General features: G+C 36.6%; 1 protein-coding gene across 2 annotated transcripts in view; it reads left to right on the top strand.

Moving 5' to 3' along the window:
• Nucleotides 1–27,137, top strand: part of LOC100876541 (neuroligin-1) — a 78,871-nt gene that overhangs the window by 15,165 nt on the left and 36,569 nt on the right. For both annotated transcript variants that reach the window (XM_076535647.1, XM_076535646.1), the window contains one exon: nt 1,120–2,640. In XM_076535647.1, coding sequence (XP_076391762.1) covers nt 1,893–2,640 — 748 coding nt within the window. In that variant the 5' untranslated portion in view covers nt 1,120–1,892. The remainder of the gene's footprint in view (nt 1–1,119; nt 2,641–27,137) is intronic.

Here is a 27,137-nt window from a genome sequence, read left to right as displayed (position 1 = left end):
ACTATATTTACATCAAAATTACTATATTTATATAAACAGTATTTTATAGAAACAATATGTTTTTATAAAGGTGTACGCACAAAATATGCATTCAGTAAAAACAAATATGAAAATTCACAACGAAAGGCAAACTGTTTTGCTTAACAAATAAACGTTCATAAAACAATTGAAAATTCATTTGCAATTTGCAAGTGAAGTATAAATTTTATAAATGTAAATTCGTTTTGTGCATGCAAAGTGGTTCCGCTGATGCAAAATGTGACAAATGTGCAATTACATTATGTCTGGAATAAAGCAATTTTACAATGCTTATTTATAAATTCGTTCATTTCTCCACGCTTCATAAACATTTTCCAATGAAATACTTTTTCAAAATAAATCTTTCCTGATATTTTTCTACTTTGACATATTTTATTAATTTTTATATTGTGTAATCACGACGTGCAAAAGTCAAATCGATTTTGAAACATCAAAAGTCTGATGAAAATGGATACAAAAATGTTGCAAAAGGGTGCTTATAACGCATCAATTTGAAGTTTAAAATTCGTTGAAATATGTAAAAATTTGATCGATATGAATGGGCTGGATTTTTACTCGTTTAAATACAGCTTAGTATTGTCCATTAACAGACACGCAATATTCAGTCACTTGATATCTAAAAACGATGAATGGACTCTTTTATTTGCTTTCGCATGAAGAATTTATAATTTAACTTTTCAACAGACTCTGCTCAATTGTAACCAAAAGCTTAAAATATTACCAATATAATCCACTCAAACATTTTAATGAAAATTATTTAGTATATCAGAATTAATCATACAATGATCACATATGGTACATTTACTTTACTGATTGATACAAACAAGTTTTATTATAAGACAGAGAATGTTTATATACAAAATCAACATCTACAGACAGTGGATCTCATAGGTTACATGACTGTATGACACGTTTCATACATGTGGCTTTCATATATCATAGCTGTATGAAGATCTGCCAGTCAAATTGATTCAGTTTTCACATTTAAAAAATCTTGTTGTATGTCATATTTTAAGATAAATAATTCTTGCACAAGTATTAAATTTATAAACATTGCATCGAATTTCCTTTCTGTTCCAGATAAGCTACCACAGAAAACTATAATCACCTATCAACATAAAACTAAGGAATTGATGACTAGATTAAAATCCAGCATAAACGAATCATCTGGAGAACTGGCAGTATCCTGAATAGTTGACGGTACTTCGAAACAATTTCCCTCCGGGTAAAGATAGTCAAAGGCAGCTAGAATCCCCGTAAGCCGTTCGGTCTCCAAAGGGGTTGGCAACAGAGACCCTCGATTCGTACCCACGTCGCCGATGCTTTCCTCAAGATCATTCGCTGACGTCGACTTGTGCTCGTCGTTGATCGCACGAACGACGGAAACGACGAAAGCCAGAAGAAACGACGAGTTCCGGTCAACACGGAAACTCGTTGCTGACGTACGTCCTCGAGGATGGAACTGAGAGCTTTAAAGTCGATCAGCGCGTTAGCACCGATATCTGTTGTGTTGACGAGGAACGGTTTAACGATCGAGAGCAGAGAGAAGAGCTGCGGGCTGCACGCGTATCGGGAGCCGGTTAGGGATAAAGTGCGCGGAGAGATTAAGAATCGGGAGGGCAGGGACAAGTATCGGAAATCGAACGCAGCGAGTTGCAAGGTAGAGAAAATAGCAGGGAGTTCGAAGAAGAGAGGGAGATCAAAGGAGAGGAAGGCGTCGGAAGGATCCAAGGAGGAGAGCTTCTCGGCGAAAGATAAAAGCGGTGCAAGAGACGAAAGAGAGGGACGTCGTTTAGCAGGAGGGCCCCACAGATGCGGGGCCCGGAGGGGCCAGTCCGCGGCGGCGTGACGCGATGCGGACGTCCTCCTCCTCATCTCCGAGGAAGAGGAAGAGGAAAAACCTCTCGCCTCTCTACCCTATCGAAGGGCTGCCACCCTTGGACAATAGTTTTAAACGATCGTTCATCTTCCACGATGCTCGTGTCCGACATTCTACTCCGGTGTACCAGCGGTGCCTTTGGCCGGAAACGAACGGTTACGAACGGCGCGGGTCTCTCGATATCGAGGTTCATCTGTCGGGGGATGTTTTTGGGAACGGATGCGGTGTCTGTGGCGACGGAAGTGCGACAAGCGGCGGGGGTGAGTGGAACGAAGGGCTCGAGCAACGCGGCGACAGATCGAAAAAGTGTTTGGCGACGATCGTCGTGTTCCTCGGACTTTTGTGCGGACATTGGTGCTCCGTCGGGGCAGAGGCGCTCGCGGGCAGCCAGAAGTACAGCACGAGGACGGTTAGAACGAGATACGGCACTTTACGAGGCGTCGAAGCCAGATCCTCGACGTCCGTCGAGACTTATTATGGGGTCCCGTACGCCACGCCGCCGATCGGAGCCCTGCGATACATGCCACCGGTCACACCGACCCCATGGAGAGATATCAAAGTGGCGGACACCATGCCACCCGCGTGCCCCCAGAAACCACCGAAACCAGACCCGAGCCAGCCACGGAACAAACGCGCCTATCTCGAGAGGCTAGCGCCGTTGCTGGCCAACCAGAGCGAAGACTGCCTATATTTGAACCTCTATGTGCCCAAACCTCCTCGTGGTGAGTCCCATTTTCTTTCTCACATTACTTTGCACACTGACTGTAACTTATCATAGGATTTATTTTTCGGATCTGTTCCTTGATACAATATTCAAGGAATTCAATATACAATATCCTATTATACGTAATTTTAATCCTTTTGAAGGTGATTTACTTTCGCCATTTTAATTCGAAACAATTTTTTACTGTTGTTAAAAAGTATTTTATTCAGTGTCACTCATAGTACAATATTAGCGATTAATAATAGAAATGAGTTTGACTTAAAAGAATTCGTCAAAGTCTTCAACTAAAAAGTGCTGTCTGTCGACAATAAAAGCATTGAGTGCAACTTTCATTTTCACATATGATTTTAAGATATAAATCCCTATTTTATAAAACAGGTCCTTTGTATAATGTAGAAAGAAAAATTATGTTTTACTGATTTTTCGACTATGTGTCTTCTCTAAATAATCATCCCTTGACAATGAGAAATATAATCAGTGACTAACCACAACTGAATAGTTGTAATACTATTAAGTATTACCTGAAATAATTAAAAAATAAATGTTCTATAAATAATTTAGTAACCCATAAATTCATGAGATACGAAATACAATTGAATATATGTCTTCTAATTCGATCGACATTCCTAAAATCCCAATAATTTTTTCTTTCCCATAATTCAGTTGTCAAAAGGATATTACTTAAACGCTCTTTATCTAATTGCTCCGCAATTTTCCGGGTTGAAATCACGTTTAGATAAGAAATTCACTCGAAAATAGAGCCTTATCGAGGCTGAACTTGAACGTTAAACAGCGTATACACGCCATAGCGCGCATAATTTTACACGATAACCAAAGTGCCTCTTTGCACGCGAAACGTCAAGTGAAACTTTTAACGCATTTATCTTTATGGAAACGATTAGGGTCAGAAGTTACTGTAGGTACTTCATGCTTCTTGATAATCGTACTTTTATTAGCGGTTGCTATTACTGTTTTTATTGTATCAGTGGAGCTCGAGTGCTCGTTCAACAGCTTATGTGTAATGTACAGGGTGCGGCCGAGTGGAATTTATCAATTTAGGAAGTTAGATTATGGGTTGCTTGGACGTTTATATATTCTTATTCTGGGTAATTTGGAAAGTTAGGTTGGTGGCACGAGGTTGGGAAGTTAGGAAATTGTTAGGTAATTTCGATGGTTATTAATTTTGGTTTAGGTAATTTGGTAATTTAGAAATTTCAAGTTTTTAGATTTTTGGATTTTTAGATTTTTGGATTTTTAGATTTTTGGATTTTTAGATTTTTGGATCTTTAGATTTTTGGATTTTTGGATTTTTAGATTTTTAGATTTATAGATTTTTAGATTTTTAGATTGTAAATTTTTCAATTTTTCAATTCTTCCATTTTTCAATTTTTCAATTTTTCAATTTTTCAATTCTTTAATTCTTCAATTCTTCAAGTTTTCAATTTTTCAGTCCTTCAATTTTTCAGTCTTTCAATTTTTCAGTTCTTCAATTTTTCAATTCTTCAAATTCTCAAATTCTCGAACTTTCATATTTCACGTTCATAAATTCTCAAAGTTAGTTATTTAGAAGTACAGAATTTTGGAAATTCATGAATTTAAAAAAATAAGAATTTAGAAATGTATTAATTTGAAAGTTTAGAAACTTTAGAAAGTTCAGAAAATTTAGAAAATGATGACACTGACCACTATCCAGTATTACTATAAATTGTACACGAAAATGAGTAGCTACTAAAAATTGTTGTAACCAAAAGTACTGTTACAATGATATCATTAGTGTCCTAAGTAAGATATTTAATACCCTTCACAGCAGCTCTTACCCTGACCCTTTCTAAGTTCCTCAGTTAAGATTCTCTTCATGGCGAGGGTGCTAGGATGTTAATTTTACTTAGGGTTTAAGGTGGTGTCGAGATAAAGGTGTTAAAGAAAATTGTATTATCAAGAGAAGAGTCTAGTGTCTGCAGACAGTGCACGTAGGGGCTTAACTTGACAGACTCTGTCAGTTTGGATCTTCGTGACACGTGGTGTTAGAAAAAGCTTTGACAACAAAATTTTCTCACGTCTCTTCCTTCCGCAATATTATTTCCTTTGTAAAATATAAATCAGGGTAGTGAGCTTTATCTCCATTGAAAGTTGTTAAAAATTCACAGTTTCATTTATGCAAGATAAGTTATTAGAGCTGAAAAGCTTTATACGGGTGTGAGTTTGAGACAATTCAGATAATGCAATCACTATTATGCGTCAAAAATTGCTTTCCATGTTAAAAGCAATTAATCAAGTATAGATAATCGAGATTGCATCGATAGTTACACAACCGTGTAATTACACAGTGATGAAATAGCATGATAGCAATTTGTTGTCATAAAACAGCTATTGTGAACGCGGACAGTAGCTTATAATTATAGTAGAGAATAATTCTTGTTTAATTATGAAGGATGGCAATAAAGATGACACCTATGTTATTGTGTTATATTTTTAGTACTTTAGATTAGGCGATAGGTCCATCATTCCGTAATTTCTACGCGCTGTATTTTCACGCGGCGAAATTTCCACGCACCATAATTCCACGTTCCGTAATTTCTACGCGCCATAATTCCACGCTCCGTAATTCCCACGCACCATAATTCCACGCTCCGTAATTTTTACGTGCCATAATTCCACGCGCCGTAATTCCCACGCGCCATAATTCCACGCTCCGTAATTTCTACGCGCCGTATTTCCACGCATTGTATTTCTACGCGCCGTATTTCCACGCATTGTATTTCTACGCGTCGAAATTTCTACGCGCCATAATTCCACGCTCTATAATACCACACACCGTAATTTCCACGCGCCATAATTCCACGCTCCGTAATTCCCACGCGCCATAATTCCACGCTTCGTAATTTCTACGCGCCGTATTTCCACGCATTGTATTTCTACGCGCCATAATTCCACGCTCCATAATACCACACACCGTAATTTTCACGCGCCATAATTCCACGCTCCGTAATTTCCACGCGCTGTATTTCCACGCGTCGTAATTCCCACGCGCCATAATTCCACGCTTCGTAATTTCTACGCGCCGTATTTCCACGCGTCGAAATTTCTACGCGCCATAATTCCACGTGCCATAATACCACGCACCGTAATTTTCGCGCGCCATAATTCCACGCTTCGTAATTTCCACACGCTGTATTTCCATGCGCCGTAATTCCCACGCGCCATAATTCCACGCGCCGTAATTTCTACGCGCCATAATTCCACGCTTCGTAATTTTCACGCTCCATAACTCCACACTCCGTAATTTCCAAGTAATTTATATTAAGGAATATAAATTTTATTTAGGCTTGAAGCTGTCGCTCTCTCATGATCTGTAATTTAAAATTGCAAAATATGATCTGTAATTTAACATCACAAAATTATATGACCTGTAATTTAATATCACAAAATTACATGATCTGTAATTTAAAATTGCAAAATTATACGATCTGTAATTTAACATCACAAAATTATATGACTTTTAATTTAATATCACAAAATAACATGATCTATAATTTAAAATAGCAAAATTACACGATCCACAATTTAAAATTTCAGTTACGCAGCTCATCACGAAATAAGTTCGAGCTATAAAGTTATACGTTTTTTTCTGTGCAGTAGCTTTGAATCGCAGTTAAATGTTCTCTGTGCAATTACTATAAATTACAAATTTATACGTTTTTCCGTACGCAATTAATATAAATTGCAAAGTTATACGGTTCTCTGTGTCCAATAAGTATAAATTGTAATGTTATATTGCAGTAGTGTTGAATTATAAAAATACGTTTTTTGTACGCGATCGAAGATAATTTTCTGTAAAAATACGGCAGTTCGTTAAATTACGATAGCTACTTTTATATTGAAATTTACCTTTGATAATATACTAAGAGTGATGTATATTTATTTCTGAATTTAACGATGAAGCTGCACATTCTACACGTGGAAGTTGAGATATTGTAGGGGTAGTTTCGACGTGATGCATAGTTCGACATAGAGCTTATCTATTATTTAGCGTCGTTCTAATAACGAGGAAACACGTATTTTGTTATACTAAACGTTGCACAATTGCAATTATATAAACTATCTTCGTATTTTTAGAAAACTGTTATGTATTACTGTATTAAAATCATCATCGTTTCTCTGTCATTTCAAATACTGCATGAAAATAGAAAAACCGGAAAATAATCGCAAACTCTGCAATTGATGCAGCTCTTGCCGAAAGCATTCGATTGTGGTTCGATGGCCGGGTTCATTTTCATTGACTACGCAGAAAATTCGGTAGCCCAACTCAATTGGTTGAAAAATGTCCTTAACAATATAACGTCATTGATAGCGCCGGAAAACGGGCTCCATTGTTCGGAATAATCTCGTGTTTCGTGAAGTGAACTTGATTGTATTATTTTGACTCCATTGTGCAAGCTTGAGATTCAATTTGTGCTACCAATTTAATACAGCCGCTGTTTTCCGAGCTGGACAATTTCTGTCGGGGTTCTTTACGGTTCAGAAATTCGTACGTGATTACAGGAAAATAACGCTGTTTCGATAACTTCATATCCTCCAATCTCACGTTCAGAAAGTTTGAAACTTTCAAGTCCAATTTTCATTTGCACTTTTAAATCTTATGGTTACTAGGTTTCAAATCTTCTTACTCAACGTAGAAAATTTCTTGTATCTGAGTTTCAAGAAATTTCTAAATCCTCTTAGTTTCAAATTAAAAAATGTTTCAGGGCTTTCAAGTTCAAAAATTGTTATCCTCTTACTTCCATGATTTTTAAATCCTCTTCCCAGTTCCAGGATTTCGAAATCTTACTTTTTATATTTATTATAAGTAGTAAATATGATTTTTCACTCCGTAATTTCCACGCGCTGTATTTCCACGCGATGTAATTTCCACGCGCCGTATTTTCATGCGCCATAATTCCACGCGCCGAAATTTTTACGCGCCATAACTCCACTCTCCGTACTTTCCACGCGCTGTATCTCCACGCACTGTATTTCCACCCGCCGTAATTCCCACGCGCCGTAATTCCCACGCGCCATAATTCCACGCTCCGAAATTTCTACGCGCCGTAATTCCCACGCGCCATAATTCCACGCTCCGTAATTTCCACGCGCTGTATTTCCACGCACCGAAATTTTTACGCGCCATAACTCCACGCTCCGTAATTTCCATGCTCTGTATTTCCACGCGCCGAAATTCCCACGCGCCGTATTTTCACGCGCCGAAATTTCTACGCGCCATAATTCCACGCACCGAAATTTTTACGCGCCGTAATTTTGTACGCGCCATAACTCCACGCTCCGTAATTTCCACGCGTTGCATTCCCACGCACCATAATTCTACCCGCCGTATTTTCACGCGCCGAAATTTCCACGCACCGAAATTTCTACGCGCCATAACTCCACACTCCGTAATTTCCACGCGCCATATTTCCACGCGCTGTATCTCCACGCGCCGAATTTTATCTCTGATCAGATCCAAGTGCCTATGTCCGTACACCGAACGGAAGAAACCGTAGACAAAACATCGCACCCTCCTCGATGTAAACGGTGCAGGGAAGCGTGATCGAAGGTTAGCGATCTAGATAAAACGTTTTGCAGGCGCAGAAGAGCCGAGTAGGTTCTTGAGTAACTGGGGTGCGTTTGTAGCAAGGTCTCCGAGTGGCGATTACCAAGCTCTTGATATCAACGGTGCTTTTTTTTCCCTTCTCGCGCCTCGTTTCGCCCTTGTGTCTCCCTTCTTTTCTTCCTCTTTTTTCTTTTCGTTTTGATTCACTTGCGTTTGGTGGAGGGTAGGCGGAGATGCGGTATGGAAGGCGGGTGAAAGAAAGCGAAAGAAAGGAGAGGAGCTTTCGCGACAAAAGAACGCATCGATCGGTCCGTCGCGACGCTTTTCTGATTGCGAGCCAAGCGAAACGAGGAGACGACGCGAAAATCTGTAATATATCCGTTAGCTTGGAACCTGATCTTTTAGTGGTTCTCGTTCGATGTGAAAAACTGTTTTCAAAGTGTTTTGGCTTGACCTGTTAAGACAAATTGTATTTCTTATTTTTAACTAGAGAAATTAAGGTGATTTTATGTATGTTAACTATATTATACTATGTTTATCGTCGTATTTTATTTTTAAACAGAAAGTAGCTATAAAGCTATAAGTCTATAAAGTTAGTGTTTATTGCATGGCATCTTCAATCACTTGAAATGTCTTGGTTTAATCTCAACCTTAGCTTCTTTGAAATCTATGTGTTATTAATTCTGCACCAATATATTATTTTTATAAAAATATTTATTTAGAGGCATATAAGTCTAGAAATTTGAGAAATTTGCAAAGTATCAAATTTATGTAGTCATTAAAAATTAAAAAATTGTAACAGTAGACGTTTTCTCGTGTTACTTTTATTTTCAGTTAAAAATGGTGCTCATTACACCCTTAACACATAGCCGTGCATATCCACGTTATCAATGGTGATCCTTAATTTCTTGTATCATTATACTAATTACAATTTGAGAACTATTTTCACAACGCAATTTTAAAACATAATTCCACTAATAATCTCCCGTTATGTTTAACAAGGAACAATCCAAGCTTACAAATTCGAACGCACAGTATGTGCGGTCATCAGTGTTAATTACACGCAGCAGGGAAGCTTAAATTAAAAAATGAAACGATTCATATACAAGTATTTTCTGTAATTACAATTACTGTTATGGTACACGTAACAGTTTTCGCTGTAGCAATTAACATGTTAGCGTTTCATTATAATACACACATGTGTGTGACAATCGGTTGACAATTGCTTCTGCTGAAAAAACCGTAAATCATTGTGATAACAATAATCCAAATTCAATTTCAGTTGCAATTGACTATACACATCAATTTTAAACTTTATTTTGTTATGGCGCAGTTTAACAAATTAAATTATCTAATAAAAATCTTTACTCATTCTGCTTTATTTCGTAACATTTATAATATTTACCCTTTGTTTGACATGCATCATTTTATGCATCCCCTGAGAAATTTTCCAAACTAAATTTCACAGTATAAATATAATTATTTATTACTACGTGAACTTGTAGTTAAAAATTGATATATTACACTGTAGTCATTGTCTACTTTTAAATGATTTTACAAGGTTGCATCACAATTAACCCGACATCATTTGTCCGGTGTTAAATAACATATTGTCAGGTCACACTTCAGAGTTGCTCTCAATTTTTATCTCTCATAAAAAAATTCGGAGATGACTCAGGGAAAATGCTGCTTTTGAGAGGTTTAATTAATATTTCCTGTAACGATACACCGGTTGTGGATCGAGAAAAATCAGCCTCCATATTGTACTCGACTTCTTGGACTCCATGCCACGGTCAATACTCCTCTCCCATAAATTACTTTAACTCGATTCCATAACTTGAGCAGCGAGTATAATCAGCGTTCAAGTTTTGTGATGAAAACGCGGGTTCTGGTCTTCGTCGTGAAACTTCAAGGTTTCACAGCGATCCCGGGAAAGTTCGAGTTGACCAGACAGTTTTCATTTGCGTATCATTTTCGTCCCTCGGTCACGTATTCCCTTACCATCGAACATTGGCAGACAATTCTGCTGCTACATCTTCGGAAAGATTTAATGATCGAGTTGCAAAAAAATTGAGAAGTAAATTATAATAAAGTTGAAACTGTTTTAATATTGTAGTTGAGGTTTCGACTGACGCGACTGAATAAATCATATGGCAAGGGGGTTGTATAATACAGAAACTATGCTCTTATTTCTAAATTGCGAGCATACGAATGCTATCGTTTCTTGCTGCATAATAGTTGAAGCATTCACAAGACGCGATTCAGTAGCAGATTTATGCGTCTAAATTCCAAAAGCTCATCTTGTGGCACGGTACATCTTTAGAAATATTTACTGATCGAATTGCAAAAAAAATTGTGTACAACAAATACAGAAGAATTTAGGAATTAAATTCCGCAGTTAACCTATTAAACGACTCGAGAGGAGACATTGCTCCTTCAGAGAGATTCTTATGCACAACGAGCCTCTTTTTGTTCTAACCTTGCTATCGGCCTTCTTACGTAACGTTGTACACGTAGAGCACCTTGCATAATCTCGAGATAAAATTGATTTTCCAGAGAAGAAGAATAGAAGTGCAGTTTATTATAAGCCGGAGTATTTTTATAGCTACTCCGGGGAAGGGAAAGTTATCTGAGTATGTGACCTGTGTTTCTAAAAGGAGCGTGATGAAAGTTTAATGATCTTCCGTTATGTAAGCTCTATGTCTAAGTTATTGCATATTAATCTTGTATTGTGTTCTAAATCTGCTGTGTAACATGAGCCGTTAAACTTTCGCGTTTAAATGAACGGTGAGAATAAATAGGGTAGTAAAATTAGGAAAATTTGGACAAACTTTATAAATATTTTACAAAATTTTAATTCGTAGGAAAATTAGAAAAATTTGTATTCTTGTTGGATTAGTAAGTCATTTTATATCAGAAAAATTCATCAAACATTTTTCTACTTTTACAAACTAATTTTTTTTTACAAAAAGTACATTTGTTTTGCACAGTAGCTACATATGACCAATTACAAATATTTTGAAAAATGACATCAAAAAGAAAATAATTTCTAATGAACGTATAGTACAAATTTTTCATCGTATATTCGAAAATATTATGAGAAATATTTATCTTGCTATGGTGACGTAGAATATTTGTACATATCGCATGAACAACAAAATTGAAAATTCGACCGCGTATTTCTAACATGAAAAATTTCTCGATGATTTAGATCCGGCACCGTCCAAAAGAGGCCACCCACATAAATCTGTATTTTATTACTATTTGAAAATCGAAACGGCACATTGTTCGCGCGAAATGAAATTGGCCAGTGGCCAATATTTGACTCTTCATGCACGAAGGAAAAGAGACCGAATGCATGAACGAAAATGATGCATATTTCATGCCTGCTCGAAAATCAAAATAACGTATTACCAATAGCTATTGAAGGAACAGTCGAGGCGATTGGTGATCCGTTGGAAAATTTATTCGGGAGTAGGTATGTCTGAACAGGGAAATTCGGCTTGTCGTTTGCACAAGCTCAAGTGATTCAACAGTTTTGCTTTGATCGATATTTGAGCTATGAAGAAAGTTACATATCATTATTGAACTGAAACTTTATGAAAACTGTGAACCCATCACAGTATGTTCGAAAACTAAAGAAACTCTTTAAATAAAAAGAGAATTAGTTATTTTGTTAAAATTAATTTTTTTTATGCAAAGTTATTTGATTTTGTAGCCATACTGTGTATTTTATAATTTCTTTAAATTTCCAAATCTTTAAATTATGAAATCTCTGAATTTCCAATTTTCAAAATGTCTCCATAAATTTATAAATTCTCAGGTTTTCGAGTCCTTAGGAATATAGGAAAATTTTCAGAGAATTATTCCTTCCCTAATTTTCATTTCACTTAATTTTTTATTTAATTTTATCTTCAACACAGCAATTGAATTAAAACAGCATTTCCTAGAAAATACAGAAACTTTGCATTTGTATAATACTTTCATTACGTCACTATTTTTTTTGTCTCCAAAGGCGGTTGCCCTATTTTGTCGCAGCGTATTCGATTCGAACGTTCTAATGAATACAGCAGCAGCTTCGCAATGTTAATTTCATTAAACTAAAAACGTAGAACCTGAAAGTAGTTTTGCAGAATTGCAGCGAGATAAATTTACGATCGTGTAATATATTGAAACAACGGGTTAAGCTCGATTACCATCTAAATAAAAATGTAAATTGTAGGGAAAGCTTTTAGAGTTGCTAATAAAAATACGTGGTGCAAAGAGCTAGTTCATTTTCTTAAAACTTTGCTGTTGGAATGAAAATATTATTTTTATGCGATGGTTTGTTTGTCAAATTTTAGAATCATTTACTGTGATGGAAAGTTGCATTTTTGGTTTATTTTGGCTTCTGGGATATTGGTAAAGTAATTGAAATACTAAAAATAGGAATATTTATATAAATTGAAGAATTGAAGAATTGAAAAATGGGAGAATTGAAGAATTGAAGAATTGAAGAATTGAAGAATTGAGGAATTGAGGAACTGAAGAATTGAAGAATTGAAGAATGGAAGAATTGAAGAATTGAAGAATGGAAAAATTTAAGAATTGAAGAATTGAAAAATAGAAAAATAGAAAAATAGAGAAATTGAAAAATCAAGGAATCGAAAAATTATGGAATTGAAAAATCGAAAAATTGGAAAATTGAAAAATTGTGGAATTGAAAAATCGAGAAATTGAAAAATTGAAAAATTGAAAAATTGAAAAATGGAAAAATTGCCAAATCGAAGAATTGAAAAATTGAAACCTAACCTACTTTCGACCAACACGGCACCAATAAACCGTGTTACTCGAGGTACCCGCATACAAAATGAAATATCTCTAAAATGAAATAAATTTTCATTCGATTTCCACCCACGTCGAATACCCAAAATTGAACATTCCGAAGAAGAATAATTAAAATCAATTATAGAGCGCATTACTTTAAATCGCATTGTACGAGAGCGCATGAAAATTGTAGTTCTTTAATTAAGGGTAAAACGAAGCATCAATTCGTCGAAATCGCGATGATGAGCTGGAAAGCACACGTTGAGGAACATTAATCGACACGGTCGGACGTATTACCGCTAATGTCGGGGATTACGTAATTTTCCGTGTTCCCGTGACAGTGTGTTAATCGTTTTGGCCGATGAGATATTGAATATTTCATGAAAATCACTGCCATACGTATAATGTAGTTGCGTGTTTCACTTTCTGACGCGAGCGCACGTGATATTCACGAAGCCAGGCCCGCGGTTTACCATGATCTTTCGCGGATACGAGAAATAATTGTTCGCGTTCCGTGACACAGAAAAGCGACGGAAATAGAGAAATAAGGTCTGCCGCGTTCGAGTGGTTCAGCAATTTCGAAAGGGGCAGCCGTTGATGTGTTCTAATTGAACGTCCTAATTAAATCATTCTCGAGGATTGGGTTCACGGCCCTCGGAATTAAGCAAAGAGGATTTTCAACAGTAAGTCCGAGTGTTGAAGCATCGTTAATTTATTACCGTTCTCTTAACGGTTCTTCTACAGGTGAACTTATTACGTTGCTCTTTAACACCGAAACCACTAAAGCAGTCAAACGATCTATATATGCTTCTTTTAAATTACAACATTTGTTAAGGTTTAATGGTTTCTACGGAATTGCTTCAAAAATTTAATTGTCTATGTAATTTCTGTTTGAGCGCTGTTTAATTGTTTCAAAGACAGTAATGAAAATTCTACAATAACAAAGATGTACTTCAACTGAGAAACACATGTGGGTGACAGTTAACCTTCATATGAATTTATCAAATATTCTATTAAGAATTTAACCACATGACCATATGAATCTATCACATATTTTATTAAGAATTTAACAATTTAAAATGAAAAAATTGACCAAACTCTCGTCTCTCGCATCACAGAAATCTCGAGGTGAGACCTAGTGTGAACTCCCACGTGACTAGTAAGAGAGCGCCACTAGTATGCACTTTCATACGAATCTACCAAATATTTTATTAAGAATAATCCATTTGACCATATGAATCTATCACATATTTCATTAAGAATTCCATCATTTAAAACGAAAAAATTGACCAAACTCTCGTCTCTCGCATCACAGAAATCTCGAGGTGAGACCCAGTGTGAACTCCCACGTGACTACTAAGAGAGCGCCACTAGTAGGAAGTTGTAAATATGGCCGCCTGACGAAACAGTAATAACATGAATGTTAGTGTCCCACGAGGTCGGCCGTAAATTGCAAAAAATTCTATAACACCGTAGCAAGAAGACAACTGTCGTGACAATTATTATGAAGATTGCTCGGTGTAACCAGGCTAATCCTTAGAGCATCATTTGGCAACAGGAAGCGTACTGCAATTTCGTGTTCGAAGTTAGTTCCAAAGTTTCGGTCGTTGGAGGATTAAGTTTTCGCGCTGTTTGGATCATTATGCTTTCGTTGAACAGCATCGTGCTTCCGGCAGCTACGAATATTTGTTGCCGGTGAAACGTAAATTGGTGCAATTGGTACGGCGTATACTTATATATCGAGTTACGAAACTTCCAAGCCGTGACACGAAGTTGGAAAGATTGTAACCTATGGATATGAGTCGTTTGCGTAATTTCAATATTTTTCGGTGAATCTGTAGACACGAGGATGTGGACTGAGGATGGAGGAATACAGATTTTGAGATATAGGGAATTTGTGAGGTAGGGATTTGGGAATTTAGGAATTTGGGAGTTTTGGGATTTCGGAAGTTAGGAAGATGGGGATTCAGGAAGATGGGAATTTAGGAAGTTGGGAATTTAGGAATTTGGCAGCTTAGGGATTTGGGGAATTTGGGATTTGGGGTGAGTGGAATTTGGGGAATTTGGGATTTGGGGTGAGTGGAATTTGGGGATTTTAGGATTTGGGGTGAGTGGAATTTGGGGAATTTGAGATTTGGAGTGAGTGGAATTTGGGAAATTTGGGATTTAGGGAATTTGGGATTTGGGGAATTCGGGATTTGGGGTGAGTGGAATTTGGGGAATTTGAGATTTGGAGTGAGTGGAATTTGGGGTAAGTGGAATTTTGGAAATTTGGGATTTGGGGTGAGTGGAATTTGGGGAATTTGGGATTTGGGGTGAGTAGAATTTGGGGAATTTGAGATTTGGAGTGAGTGGAATTTGGGGAATTTGGGATCCAAGAAATTTGGAATCTAGGGAATTTGGAATCTGCGAAATTTGGGAGTTTTGGGATTTGGGAATTTATGAAGTTGGGAATTCAGAAAGTTGTGAATTTAGGAAGTTGCATAAAGAATTATACAAAGAACAGTCTCAATTTCGAAAAATCCCCAAAAATACTTGCAGTATTCAGTCACTGCCCTTAAAAAATGCGAATTTTTTCCGATCGTGTACCAATATTAATCACCACGCATTATAAATTTCTTTCCCAGTAAAATTTCTCGGTTCATTGATCCATTCGGTTAAATTGTTCCCAATCGTTAACGTTGAAAGTGTCACTTCCTAAATTTCTTCTATTTTACTTGGTTCTATTCCAATATCTCTTTCGCTGCAGTGTCGCGATCGTTGAACATGAATGGCTGGAATTGAAAGGGTTAATTCACTGTTATGAAATGATTCGTGAAATCAGTCTGGCATGAACTGGCTTCATATTCAAGGCAGTCGCGAAGAGATAATGCCGGATTCTGAAGGTACTCTGGAATAAGACCACATAATAGATTGCATTCCAAGCTGTGCGTTGGTGAGCAGCAGCTACGGTATTAACAGCTTTTCACGATGTACTCGTCACTTTCTGCTAGAACAAATTTCCCCGTCGGAACAAAGCTCGAAAGCTGAGCTCGCGCATCGGTTGATACGTATGCATAGAAAAAACATGTTGATTCAACTTTAAATTGTTACTATTTCGTTGCCGGGGATGAAACGGTAGATTTATTCGTATAACTTTCAACAGCTATAACTTTGTTCGAGATAATATTCATTGTTATGTTTCCACCAGGCGCCATCTCTCCCCGCGGGAACGTTGTTATTGTTTCCATAGTAGCATAATTCATTTTGATTGGTTATATCGATTATTTACAGCCGAACTTTCCGAATGTTAATCATTTTGCGTTATGTGGTATAACCAATTTTCCCACACGTGTGTTGTCAAGGACGTTTCCTTAAGTAATTGCTAAGGCGTCGGTTGTTTACTAAAATGTTCCAAAAAAGTCTGAAACTATTGATTTCAAGGAAGAAAGTTTGGAACATTTGAAACAATTCTTAGAAAACTCTTCAGAGGAGGTTATATATATGTAAATCAATTTTTTCTGAATATTTTTATAATTTCGTTTACATTTTCCTATACTCTTTTTTGTGGTATAAAAAGTTTTCAAGATACTGAGACGAGGTTTTCCATTTCTGTCTTTGGAGGTTGTTTTCGCTTCTTGAATTGTCAATAAAAAATGGGTTTGCAATTTCTGCCCGTTTCTGCTAAAATAGGCAATTAAACGAAATTTTAACTTGTCTCATTTTGTAATAAATGAAAATTAAATACTGCATTTCTGCGTTATCGTTCGAATAAAATTATACCGGACGCTAATGCCCCTAACAGCAAGAACTAAAGACCCAGCGTTTTCACCTCGTTTAATCAGACATTTGCAGAGGACATTTGTCGCTGTCTTCCTGTTGTTTTACAGCGGCTCATCGTTTCATTTTAACGCTAAAAGATCTTCCGTTGTCAGCGCGACAGTTTTGCAGACTACACCTGGGTGCAAGCTCGTAGATAAGGAGACACATGTAAATATGGAAATTTACAAATTTCTGAATATTTCGAATTTGTTATATTTAAAGTCCCCTTTGTAAATTATCAAATTTTCAGTTTTTCACGTTACTGGATTATTACGTGAAGTCTGACGTGAAATGTCAGACTTTCATATTCTTTAATTCCCAACTTTTTAAATTCCTAACTTCCTAAATCACTAACTTCTTAAATTCTTAAATTCCTAAATTTACAAATTCCTAAATTCTCAACTTCCTAAATCCCCAACTTTCTAAATTTTCAAATCTTTAAACTTCCAACTTCCTAAATTCCCAACTTCCTAAATTCCCATCTTCCTAAATTCCCAAATTCCTAAATTCCCCGATCCCTAAATTCCCATTTCCTAAATTCCCAAATTCCTAAATTCCCCGATCCCTAAATTCCCACTTCCTAAATTCCCAAATCCCTAAATCCCCAACTTCCTAAATTTCCAAATTCCTAAATTCTCAACTTCCTAAATCCCCAACTTTCTAATTCCCCAAATTCCTAAATTTTCAAATCATTATCCCAAATTCCTAAATTCCCAAATCCCTGAATCCCCATCTTCCTAAATTCCCCGATCCCTAAATTCCCACTTCCTAAATTCCCAAATTCCTAAATTCCCCGATCCCTAAATTCCCACTTCCTAAATTCCCAAATCCCTAAATCCCCAACTTTCTAAATTTCCAAATTCCTAAACTCTCAACTTCCTAAATCCCCAACTTTCTAATTTCCCAAATTCCTAAATTTTCAAATCTTTATCCCAAATTCCTAAATTCCCAAATCCCTGAATCCCCATCTTCCTAAATTCCCAAATTCCTAAATTCCCCGATCCTTAAATTCCCCCTTCCTAAATTCCCCGATCCCTAAATTCCCCCTTCCTAAATTCCCAAATTCCTAAATTCCCCGATCCCTAAATTCCCACTTCCTAAATTCCCAAATCCCTAAATCCCCAACTTCCTAAATTTCCAAATTCCTAAATTCTCAACTTCCTAAATCCCCAACTATCTAATTCCCCTAATTCCTAAATTTTCAAATCTTTAAACTCCCAAATTCCTAAATTCCCAAATCCCTGAATTTCCAACTCTTTGAATTCCTACATTCTCCAGCCCCTCCACCTCAAAATTTCCTCACGTCCAAATGTTTTATTCCCCAAAAATTCCAGACTACCACAAATTCCTAAAACGATCGACTCTTTCCGCATCGTTGACATATTTTCCCTAGGGAAGCTAGATTTGCTCTTGACTGTACGAGGAAAATGGACATGGCGTGTTTAGCGGTAAAGGGCGTGTTATCACAGAGGGACGACTGAAAACGAGTAATTAAAAGTGATAACGCTTTGTGCCGGTTCTACTCGAAATATAGCGCTCTTTTTACCGAGAGTAATTAACCGTCGAGACAGAAGCGTGCGGTGCACTGAAACGAAACCACATTAAAGCCGAACGGCGGGCTCTAGAAATTTGGTAAATTACGGGAGTCGTTACAGAGAGGGGCTAAATGGAACCGTAAGGGATGGCAAAAATGTCAACCTCGAGATAAAATTATTATATGTAGATCTGTTGCTTTTTTTTATATGTAGATCTGAAGCTTCTTTTTATGTAACTATTAGAAAATTTATAGATTTTTATAGAAACAGAAATTACACATTTTTTAATATTCAAGTTTTCAAATATATTTAATTAGAAAATTAGAAAGTTCGGTTTCAATTTTAGAAGTTTAGGAATTCACTAATTTAGCAGAGTACTAATTCAACAATTTGTCAGTAAGGTACTTTAGAAATGAAGTAATTAATTAACATAGTAATTTAGCAACTTGAAAATTTAATGATGTGGTCATTTACTAATTCAGCAATTTACAAATTTAATAATTTAGTAACTCAGCAATTTAGTATTCTATAAATTAAACAATGTAGCAATGCAGTAATTAATCAATGTAGCAATTTAATTTAGTAATGAATTAATTTTGTTAATTAAAAAATATTTAAAAATTGACTATGTTCTACTGCAATGTCCAACTTTCAGAGTTTTCATTTAATGTCTTAATGAAACTCATTACAGAAATAAGTAGCATTTAATCAGAATTCTCATTTAACGGCATTTCTCATGAAACGGAATCATCCAAAAGTAAGTACGCTTTCTTTCACGTTAAAGCAATTTCCTGGGGCTAATCTGTTCGCTGAGCTGCCCCGTGAAAGGAAAGTGGACAAAGAATATTTTGCACGTACGCGCGTTATTACCTAGCCGAGTGTCTCGTTATTAAGTGTAGAAGAAATTTCCTAGATTCGAGGCAAATCAACGAATCGCAATCTAAAGCGTTATTTTACTAAAGCGCCGTGAAACTTTTTCAACTCTTCCGAGTGCGGAAAATTCAGAAAATAATCTCGTGAAGATTCTTAATTACATTTTATGATTAAAGAAAGAAGATCCGTTATTAAATATTACTGCGAACATTACTTAATGAAGTCTTTATTTAAATATCTCAATTTTTCAAGCTATCTCAAGATTTCATAAATGTATTGATGCGGAAGGGATGTAGTTTGAATAAAAAAAAATAACTTTGGTAAAATAACTCATTTTTTTTTATTTAAGAAGTTCCGTTATTTGTCCGATATACTGTATATTTTAATACAATTGTACTTGGGGATATTTTGCCTAAAAATTTCACTTTTCTTCACCAATACTTTACTTTTTTCTCTGATACTTTAATTTATTTTACATCGACAGTATAAAATTAGCTGTTCGGGTATTTCGTTGTTTAACAATTCGCGCTTATTTGACTTTCCTCTCCATCCAGCCGTGCGTGTAATCTCTCGGCGACAATGCATGCATATCCTCTTTCGCGCGGGAATATCGTTCCGGCAGATCAAAGGGGACCGACGAAGGAAAAAAGAAGACTGGAAGCGGATGAGAGGTCGGGCTTATCTGAAAACTAGCGAAAATTGCTGCCCTCCACTCCCTTTTTCTCTCTCTCGGGCCATTTATAACGGCAGAATTGAACGTCACCAAGCAAGAATGCCGCGGGTCACGGACGTGAAAAGGAAAGCTAAACAGGGCTGATAAGGGATGAAAAGCTAAGAGGAGGATGCCTATAACCTGAAGATGGAGGGAGCGTGCGTTGTCGCGTTGCTTCTTCAATTCCGTAGTGCATTGCAGTCGATTATTCGATTAACGAGAGAGAACCTGCAAGCACCGCGGGAGTGAGGTGGCCTCGCGGCGAATCGACTTTCTCGTCGACAACCGACGATGGATCGACTACGGAGATTCGAAGATGGAAACAAAATACGGCAAACAAGGTTTCTTTTAACTCTTTGCACTCCTCAATTTCTTTTTCGTATCGTTTACTAATTTTTAAAGTAGAAAGGACTTCGTGAAATTTGGAGGTTTGGGTGTTTGGGAATTTTGAGGTGGGATTTAGGGATTTAGGGGTGTAGAGATTTGGGAATTTGGGAATTGGAGAATGTGGGAATGGGAGAATGTGGGAATTGGGGAATGTGGGAATGGGAGAATGTGGGAATTGGGGAATGTAGGAATGGGAGAATGTGGGAATTGAGGGATGTTGGAATTGGGAAATGTGGGAATTGGGGAACGTGGGAATTGGGGAATGTGGGAATTGGGGAATGTGGGAATTGGGGAACGTGGGAATTGGGGAACGTGGGAATTGGGGAACGTGGGAATTGGGGAATGTGGGAATTGGGGAACGTGGGAATTGGGAAATGTGGGAATTGGGGAATGTGGGATTTGGAGAATGTGGGAATTGGGGAATGTGGGAATTGGGGAATGCGGGAATTAGGGAACGTGGGAATTGGGGAATGTGGGAATTGGGGAATGTGGGAATTGGGGAACGCGGGAATTGGGGAATGTAAGAATTGGGGAATGTGGGAATTGGGGAACGTGGAAATTGGGGAACGTGGGAATTGGGGAATGTGGGAATTGGGGAACGCGGGAATTGGGGAATGTAGGAATTGGGGAATGTGGGAATTGGGGAATGTGGGAATTGGAGAAAGTGGGAATTGGAGAATGCGGGAATTGGGGAACGTGGGAATTGGGGAACGTGGTAATTGGGAAACGTGGGAATTGGGGAACGTGGGAATTGGGGAATGTGGGAATGTGGGAATTGGGGAATTTGGTAATTTTGGAATGTTGGAATTTGCAAATATTGGAATTTGGGGCTCTTAACTTCTTCAACCAATCAATTTATCTGAATTATTTAAGATTTCCAAGAGAAATACACACATGTGTTGATACACACTGGACATAGGAGTGCAAAGGGTTACCACAACGGTTAAGCAGGTGAGATTTACTCTGTCAGGTGACTACTTGCACGTATGTAGTTGCATCTAGCAGATGGTCATCGAAGGACCAAGTACGAAAATGTCACTTTTATGTATCATTCATAATTATATCACCTATGGAAAATTGTCTTGGTCATGTAAAATTATTAAATACCTTAATAATAATATACAAAATCTCACAGTAATTTATTCGACGTGCGATGATCGTGCTTTTAGATTAGCCTAAATAGTTAGGTTAATTGTCGATAACACTAGATGTGTTCTGACAATTGCGTGATTAAGTAAATTGAAAATAATACGATAAGAAGAATATTGTTTCCATTAGATTGTCTATGTTCATGGTATTATGATATTGTAATCAACGACGTTAAAATGGATTTTGTGAAGCGTGGTGATTGTTCGAATAATGACACTTTAGCGAAAGTTTAATAACAACGTTCTTATCAGGCTACAAAAATTTAATGATCATGTGATTGCATTAGAGACTTAATCGTTTTAAGTCACAATGTACAGTGCGCCACATAGGTATGTGACCTGGTTCAGAGCACAAGTTCTTGGAAGTAGTGGAAGTTTTAATTTATTTATAATTGTGTAACGTATTTAGTAATTGAAATTCTATATAATTTTCTAAATAGCAGGTGAAATTGAAGTACAACTTGTGACGATATAATTTTTAAGAATATTGCTATAAGAAATTATAACTAATCTTCTAATTAATAAAGCAAATTTTATAATTCTGTTGTTACTTATAATAAATTAATATTAATTTGAAAATAATTAAGATAAGTAAAGAATTTCTTTTACGTAGAAAAGGAAAGAAATTCTTTTTTAGTTAACGAGACACGTACAGTGAAATACGATTTAATTACATGTACAAACATTTATAAGCCGTTGTGAACATAATAATTCTCTTTCTATGAAACGTTCATTATGAAAATGAAATAATTAATACCACGAAGACCGTCGTAAATTTAAAAAATGTATTGGAATAAAATGTTAATCTAGACAATGTAATATAAATATTTATCAGAAAATCAAATTTAATGTAGAATTTCGTTTTCATTAAATCTGAATTAAATTAAGTTGCAGTCTGCCGGAATTCGTTAATTAATATTTTTTGTTAAAAGCAATTGTTAATTGTGTATGCTTTTGTTTACTTTTTATCTAAATATATTAAAATGAAGTTTTTGATGATTAAATTATTTTCCTATACTTCTTACTTAGTTCTATCAGTCTTACATATAGATGATCCGAAAGCCGCTCCTAACAAATTAACATATGTCAAGGTTTAGATCATTGAGTTTAGTCACCTTTTCAATACTTATCGTAAGTTAGAATGATTTAAAAATGAATACTTTCATGTCCACTCACAACATGCATGTAATGGTTGCGACAACCCTTAAAAATCGCTCACACATGTGTATGACGCTACCAAAGGTAGCATACATACCACTTTCGCCGATCGAGATTCACTGCTCGGTTTAACGTCCGAGAAAGCTCGGGTCAATCTCACCGACGAAGATTTGATGGTAAGCAGACGCGTGAAGGGATTAGAAGCAATTCGATTTCCTCCTTTGTTAACCCTCTTGTTGCTAACTTAGTAGTTAGTTAACCCTTAACACTTTAGTGGCCGCTCACACGTGTGTGTGATGGCCGGGCCAACCGTTAGCATCCGCTCACACGTGTGTGTGATGCTACCAAAGGTCATTGGCCGGTGCCCTTCGTGTGATGATCGAACGCAGGCGATTGCTTTAATAACTATTACACAAACGTAAAATATTAATTTCGTTGTATTAAATGCTCTTGTTTGTTTTATGTGTCACATGTTGAATTATTTCATGAATTTATGTAAAGTTTCTTTGAATTCTTCAAAAATGCCTCTGGCGACATTTGACTGCGTAGGCATCGAAGTGTTAAGGATTCTAATTTTTGTTCACAGAAAGTCTTTCCATTCGGTGAAACACCGTATTTCCAGTTTCATTCACTTCTGCAAGCATGCACCCGATAAAATTGAACGGACGTATGAAGGAGGTCGGAGGTCAGGGGATTAATTCTTCTTGGAAAGCTCCTTCTTCTTTCTTTTCTACTTTCCATTCTCTTCGTTGAATACTATTTTTCGCATAATACCGTGAAAGGTAATTAAGGAAGACCAAAGTGATCTACGTTCTCGGTGGGCGAACGACCGACTCCCTTAGGATATTTTTAAATTCGAACTACGCCTTTCTCTCTTCCGTTCTTCGTTACGATTTCAAGATCTCTTGTTGAGACTTGATGCTGAACTTTTCAAGTGTAACTTCCCCTTACTCGGATACTAATCTCTAACTTCTGCTTCTTTCATATTTCGTTATAAACTTTGTGCGTGTGAAATTTCTGATTTTAATTGCTTTCTGAAGATGGGGCTATTGAAATTTATTTTAATTGTTGGAGGATTGAATTAGTGGGTTTTCAAGTTTATAAATTTTTTAGTTTCAAGTTTCTAAATGAACAACTTTTTAAAGCCCCAACTTCCTAAATTCCCAACTTCTTAAATCCCCAACTTAATAAATCCCTAACTTCTTAAATCCCTAACTTAGTAAATCCCTAACTTCTTAAATCCCTAACTTCCCAAATCTTTAATTTACTAAATTCCCAACTTCCAAAACTCCAAAACTCTAAAATTCCAAAATTCCAAAATTTCAAAATTCCAAAACTTTCAAATTCCACAACCCCCAAATTCCAAAACCCCCAAATTCCAAAACTCCCCAATTCCAAACCCCCCAAATTCCAAAACTCCCAAATTCCAAAACCCCCAAATTTCAAAACCCCCAAATTCCAAAACCCCCAAATTTCAAGCTCCCCAAATTCCAAAACCACCCAATTCCAAAACCCCCAAATTCCAAAACTCCCAAATTCCAAAACCCCCAAATTCCAAAAACCCCCAATTCCCAACCCCCCAAATTCCAAAACTCCCAAATTCCAAAACCCCACAATTCCAAAACTCCCAAATTCCAAAACTCCCAAATTCCAAAACTTCCAAATTCTAAAACCCCCCAATTCCCAACCCCCCAAATTCCAAAACCCCTCAATTCCCAACCCCCCAAATTCCAAAACCCCCAAATTCCAAAACTTCCAAATTCCAAAACCCCCCAATTCCCAACCCCCCAAATTCCCAACCCCCCAAATTCCCAACCCCTCAAATTCCAAAACCCCCAAATTCCAAAATTCCAAAGTCCCTAAATTTCCACACTCCTAACTCCCTAAATCCCCAAACACCCAAACCTCCAAATTCCTTCCTCAAAACTCCCCCCATCTGCCCATTTATAAATTAGTATACACCATCCGCCTTTAAACCGCATCCACAAAAACATCCCCAAGCACAATAAATCACCATCCACTCAGTTTTTCGAAGAATTTCAAACAGTTTCCTACAGTTTTCGTAATATCTCACTGTCAGTTTGCAAATGCAGTGTTCTTATCCGACATCATGGATGCAGCGATAAGGGGATTCCAGTTGATCCAGGCGTCAGGGATAACGTAAAATACCAGATCTCTCGTAAATTTATCCCAGATAGGATCACGGTTCCTTGATGGAGGACCGAGACGTGCCGCTCGAAGATAGAAGCTGGCCTACTCACCTATCTGTCTGGTCTACCATGATAGTCGTGTCAGAATTCGCAACAGGTGGATGTCTCGTCTCGTTTACAATCGCTTACAGGAGCACCGTTGTGGCTGGTTCGCGGACAATTATGTGATCTCATGAATTGTCAACGTGCCAATCTATCTCCCTTAGGAAAATATCTTAAACTGCGTTAAACACCTACGGTGGTTTAACTGTGGACTTATGTTAGTCATTCTTCGTTCTTTTCTTTTAGACAGATATTACGAAGTCTTTGATGCGAGTTAATCCTTCAAATACAATTTAAATACTATTCTGTACTGTTCTTGTGGAAAATGAATTGAAATCAATGAACGATGACTGAAGTTCTTCAAAACATTTCATATGTTTTCGCATATAGTTTCAATATGGATTAATCTCATCTAGATTGAAGTTTTCTCTGAATGCAACGAAAACAAGTTGTAACTGCAAAACATTCGTTTCTTGTAAAATAAATATTTTTACTAACATTTGTCCGATTTATGCTCTTGTTTGCTCCAGCGATTGAAGTGTTACTTTATCTTCCTTTTTCTGTAGTATACACTGCATCGATTTTATTTTGAATAAAAAAAAAATGAAAGTCAGAATATTTTCGATGTCTACATTTTACCTGGAGCACATCGACAGATGATTTTGGCTACTCAACAATATTCTCGATCGCCGTACACGGTACAGCGTCCTTGTTTCATCCATTTATAAATTGGAGGAGCAGGACAATATTTGATTGCTTGCAACGTGTTGTAGAAGCAGAGCGTTATTTGCAATTGCACCTGAGTACTTGCCTTGCTTTTAAGTTAATTGCGGGTCTCTTTCCTAAATTATATTGTACTTTTACGCGAACCTTTATCAAGGATTTTACGCGAAAGTGGCCTGTGTATTAATTATTCAGTCGGTGTTCAATTATTATTCATTGTTCAATGTTTATGGTAACATGAAGTTGCTGAAAATTTGAAATAACATACGGGCTTGCGTCAGTAATGATAAAGTAAACAATTTGTGTACCGAGTTATTTATTGGGGCAATTTGGAACGAGTGACCGGAAATAAAGCTGTGGCCCACTTTAATTAAAAGCGAATAATGTATCAATTATGAAATAATTTTGTGAATGTCGATGGAGAGTATCGAACATTTTAAGAAGCAGATTATATGTTAACAATTTTTAAAGTAATAAATTAGCTTTTTTTAGTGCGACGTGTATTGATTATCGGATTCTCAATTTAGGTTCGTTGCATAAAAGGTTGCTGTCGCTGATTTATAGTTTGTGTCTATCACGGAAAACATGTCACGTTCATTGTTTGTTTTAGATTTAGACCATAAATCTTTTATTCTGAAGTTTCAATGAAATATTCTGTAAAACGTTTTCATTGCATTTTATAGGCAAAGGATTGTTATAATTGCTTTGGTAAAAATGTAAGAAGAAATTCAAAGAAATTTTAGAACAAGAACTCACATAATAATATTGTACTTATGCAATGCATATTTTATAATAATATAATATAATAGTACCTTGATGACTTCGGTTCAAATTATATCTATTTAATACAATTTATTTGTATATTTATTTCATTTAATTTATAATTCTATCTAAAAATTTGTAATTCTAATACAAAAAATTTAATTGCATTTTAAAACCTCACAACTGTACTTATAATTCTGTTATAAGAAATTATTATTTTTGCAAAAAGAAGCAAATATTTGTTAGTTGCAAAATGTCCGCAGTCTATAACCATATCGATTATCAGATCATATTACGCGGAGGTGATTATGAGGCAGACAGGTCCCTTGTACGCCAAATCCCAACCACCCGCCATTATAGTACATCGTACGTCAAGCTGTTGCCAACCTGAGAGACGTGTTTTGACTTTAGCTAGCAGTTAGTTACGAAAGATAGACTTACTGTCACGTTCGCCTGTCACGATAGCAGCTTCTTTGTCACAATAAAACTACGTTTTCAGAACAATAAAAGATATGGTTAGGACGCTGTACCGTTTTACTGCAGTTTCGTGTTATATGCTTACGTGATCTCAATTTCTTTGAGGTCATCGATACGTAGCTGTAAGTTTCTCTTTCGAATTCAATTAATGTATACTTGTTATGTGTACATGTAGTGGTTACATGTGGAGAGTATCACGTGTTTAACTGACCATTTTTTTGGCTGACCTTTGCCATAAAAGTGGAAGAAGAATTTGAGATTTACAAGTTACTTT

The sequence above is a fragment of the Megachile rotundata genome, chromosome 9, assembly GCF_050947335.1.
Source record: "Megachile rotundata isolate GNS110a chromosome 9, iyMegRotu1, whole genome shotgun sequence".
NCBI lineage: Eukaryota > Metazoa > Arthropoda > Insecta > Hymenoptera > Megachilidae > Megachile > Megachile rotundata.
Note: the sequence above shows the minus strand (reverse complement) of the source record. Positions and strands in the feature narration are given on the sequence as shown.